At 43.7% G+C, this 4014-nt stretch overlaps 1 protein-coding gene across 1 annotated transcript in view; it reads right to left on the reverse strand.

Moving 5' to 3' along the window:
* Positions 1-934: 934 nt before the first annotated feature.
* The window catches only part of pthlha (parathyroid hormone-like hormone a), a gene marked incomplete at both ends in the record, with an annotated part of 6201 nt that continues 3121 nt past the window's right edge, over positions 935-4014 (reverse strand). The window contains one exon of the mRNA XM_080537861.1: positions 935-1439. Coding sequence (XP_080393987.1) covers positions 935-1439 — 505 coding nt within the window. The remainder of the gene's footprint in view (positions 1440-4014) is intronic.

Below are 4014 nucleotides of genomic sequence, written 5' to 3' on the forward strand. Positions count from 1 at the left end.
ACTATTCTGGTGCGTTTAAAATATTTACAAGACAATAAATATTTCCCTATTACTTTCCAAACAATCACTATTACAGAATACTGCAACATGAATATTTAGGTGTCCATTTCAAATGTCCTTAGGTTTCTGCAAGACAAAAAAGAGAGAGAGAGAGAGGAATGTGTTAAATATATACATGTACATAAAAATAGACATTTTTAGACACAAATACCATACACCATTAACATATTGTCAATAAATTGATTCTGTTATCTGTTAGCCCTGAACCAGAAACTCCAAGAAAAGGGCAAAAGAAAATGGCAAATGTCCCATTAGGAGGCCCTGCTCACTATTAATAGGAGGGCCGTATTTGATGGGTCTAAATGATGCGTGTGTAAGTGTGTGTAACTCCCTGTTTATAACGAGCAGCGTGGTTTGGGGTGGGGATCCAGACACATGTTTGCAATTATGCAAAAGAGACACCTTTCACTGAGCAAACACTCCTCTACTTAACATCAAACAGCTCCTGGTTCCTCAGGACGGAAGCCCTGAGCAGTGAGGTAGGGTAATCTGAGCTGTGAGTGGGTTTATGGATGTGAGAGTGTTTGTGTGTGTTGAACGTGTGTGGCGATAGAGAGGTCCAAGAAACAGAGGCTCGCTTTGATCAAAAGTTTGTTCACCATATTTTCCTTCCTAACCCTAACTCACATCTGTCTATTGATTAGCATTAAACAGTAACTTGGTGTTTCTGGCCAGGACCTTAGATGCTCTGTGTTCATTACTATCGATTCATTGGCAAAGTTCCAATGTCCACACTGTACCGTTTAGAATGCCATGGCCAATACGTTGTTTCATCTTCAAGTGGTACGCTAGTGTGGATATCGGAACGCAAAATCTATTTATTTTTAAAAAGTAACGTATCGTCTCTTTACCTTTGTCAGAGACTGACAGTGTTTTAGTGCAGCGCCCCCTGGAGCCCGAAGAAAGGCCGCCACTCCAGGTGGTAGCCGCTACCGGGCTCTTCCTGCAGAGCCCATCCCAGCGAGCGTGCCCGCCTCTTTCTCTTCTCGCCCTCCCTCCTCTTCCCGGACCTCCCTTTCTTCTTCTTCTTGGACTTCTCCGCCTTCAGCACCCCGTCTTTGTACGTCTGCGACTTGTTGGTCTCCTGGGGCAGGTTGGTGCCCTCCTCCTCCTCCAGACGGAAGCTGATGGGCAGGTTCTTTGTGCCCCCCGGAGGCTTGGGGTGGAGGGCGCTGCCGGTGGTGCCCAGGCCGAGGCTCACGCCCACCCCGGGGAGGCCTACGCCCGCTCCGCTGCTGACCCCGGTCCGGACGGGCAGCTCCCGTATCTCGGCCGTGTGGACCTCGTCCAGCAGCTCTTGAAGCCACATGCGGCGCTTGAAGTCCTGCAGTGTCCGGCCCTTGTCGTGCATCAGCTGAGCGTGGGTCACCGAGCGCTTCCTACGAGAGGAGACACAGACACAGAGGGAGGTAGGGGGTTAGAACTGTCTGGGAAATAGACAAACCACTACAAAGTTCTTTGAGTTTCATTTCTTTGGTTTCAGATTCACTTAGGTCAGTGATATCAGTCGTGCAGAGACAATAGCTAATTGATTTCCATATGGCCTACAAGTCTGCACCGAACCATGTTGCACTTGCTTGTATTCGTTGAACAGTTCACACGTTAGTGATGTTACCGATTTGCCTGTCCCTTGAAGAAAGGTACGTTTAAACTCAGAAATGAATTCTTTCCGTCTAGCAAGCGAAGTTTGATCGTATTTAATAACAGTTAAGAGTTATTAATCACAGTTAATAACAAAAACAAGTCTTGTGATGATGATGCTGTATGGGTAATACGTGGCCTCAAGAACCGTGGCCCTTTGACCCACCAGAACTAAGGAGGGTTTTACAAAACCACGACTGTCTCTAGTTTTTCCACATGTTTGACATTTTCTTTTAACTAAATCTACTGGGAAAGCGACTGTTTCAGCGACTAACTCTTCAAATAAAGAGATTGTGTGCCATTGCTGTGCACAGATGAAACATCTTCAACACTTCTTGTGTTGACAGGAGCATAACAGTTGCACATTATAAATAATTCAAATAATTATAGCCTCTCTGTAAATCACGCTATTTGTTCCCTCAGTGACACGGCTGTCATTACTGTGTATATAAATTAATTGAATAATAATTCCATGATATCACCTTCGTTGTCAAACTTGTTTTTATGGATAGGCGTGTAAGATACTCCAAATGACAGAACTGTAATCCCAGGGTGTGTGGATTTGGATACCATGCAGGGACGTTATCCAAATGTCTTGAAACAATTACATTTTTCAACACTTCAGTCTTTTGCATGCCAAAGTAAAGTATAATTTGCTGTAATTTCAAAACACTGATGTTTTCAATCTGAGATCTCGCTGTGCACTCTGTCACCAGTAGGGGGCAGTATAATTGAACAAATGAGTCGGTTGTTTAGGATATTACACAAGTAACCGTTATTATAAGGTACAGTCGTTTTAGAGTTGAGGCGAACATTTAAAAATATTTATATTTTGTGGTTTGTGTTTGACAGATTGCAGACTATTGCAGACTACTGTACATCAGAGATATACATTGTGGCCTCATACACACCAAGCATAAATATTTATGTTTATGCCTATTTTACACAGGTCTAGGTGCAAAATGAATTTGCCATGAACGTCCTCTCATATTTTCTACTTTACATTTAGACAGGATAGCCATTAATATTCTTACTGTGTGTGAGTGTTAGAGAACAATGTTGCCTTTTGTACTCCTCATTGACTATCAGGTAAGGTAAGGGATATCTCTCTGTTTGTTTATTGTAGTTTGACAGAGTACTCACTATATGACATCTGCCAAAAGGAGAATGAAATCATTGGCTATCAGCATGACATGATTCATAGTGTGGAGCGTCTTTCCTTTTCCAAGCTTGTTAATCTGATACATAAGATCACCTCCTGCCAAACTTTTTGAGATGAGTTTTCCTTTCTTTTGGAAACTCGGTTTTTCCCCCAGAGCATCCACTAAATAAGTCTTTCTGTCACAAGTGGCAATTGTGTTGCAGCTGGGGGAAAAACTCTGCCATTGTCACTTCCTATGAATATCCAATGTTTTTGACAGATTTATTGCGTTAAAGTATCCCTTAAGTACAACTTGGTACAAAGCTACGAGCCAGTTGCTTTTTTAAATAGCAATGAAACAAAACACTGCAGATACAAGACATTAAAACAGACTCAGGTCCAGAAAGGAAACATCTTTCCTATCTTTGCTGTCTGCAAATGAAACTGTCTCAATTGAAACGGTGACTACAGTAATAACTAGAAGAGAGGAGAAGGGACAATAAGCTGGTTGTTATTTGTTACATTGCATCCCACCCATACCTGAGGCTAAGACGGTGGAAGGAAAAAAAGACTGAGTCGGAAAGAAAAGAAAGAAAATGCGAAAGATAAACTGAACTCCCCCAAGTCTTCCTATGTCAGCTCCCGCTCCCACTGTTGTGATCCTGGCGGAGGGGAGGCCCTGTGCTACACTGCTCCGGGCTCCACAACGATCTGTTATCATTTCAGATACTGTGTGTGAACGGCAGAGGATTGGGCATGCTCTGCTTTGCCCCAGTGTCTGGTTACCTAGCCCTTAATGCTTAGGAAAATACAGAGGAAACAGGGCTGGGCCCACAGCCGCTCCACACACTGTATGGGAACATCAGAAGAACAGGGCTGGGCCCACGGCCGCTCCACAACACCGCATGGGAACATCAGCGCACTGAGCTTTGGTGGACACCTCACTCTAAACACTTTCCAAGCCTAAAGTGTCTGAGTACATAAATAAAAAGTGTGTGGATTGGTGGACGTGGTGCTTGCCCACCTGGTGTAGCAGTGCAGTGTTCTCAGGCAACTGAGCTCAGTCCCCAAAGTACTGAAAGTCAGGTCACCTAAATTATCTCAACAGTGGGGGGGGGAATTCAAATACTTTAAAAAAAAGTGTTACAGCTGTAGTCTCATTAAACCAGCCT

This window comes from Nansenia antarctica, assembly GCF_963989245.1.
Source record: "Nansenia antarctica genome assembly, chromosome: 8".
NCBI lineage: Eukaryota > Metazoa > Chordata > Actinopteri > Argentiniformes > Microstomatidae > Nansenia > Nansenia antarctica.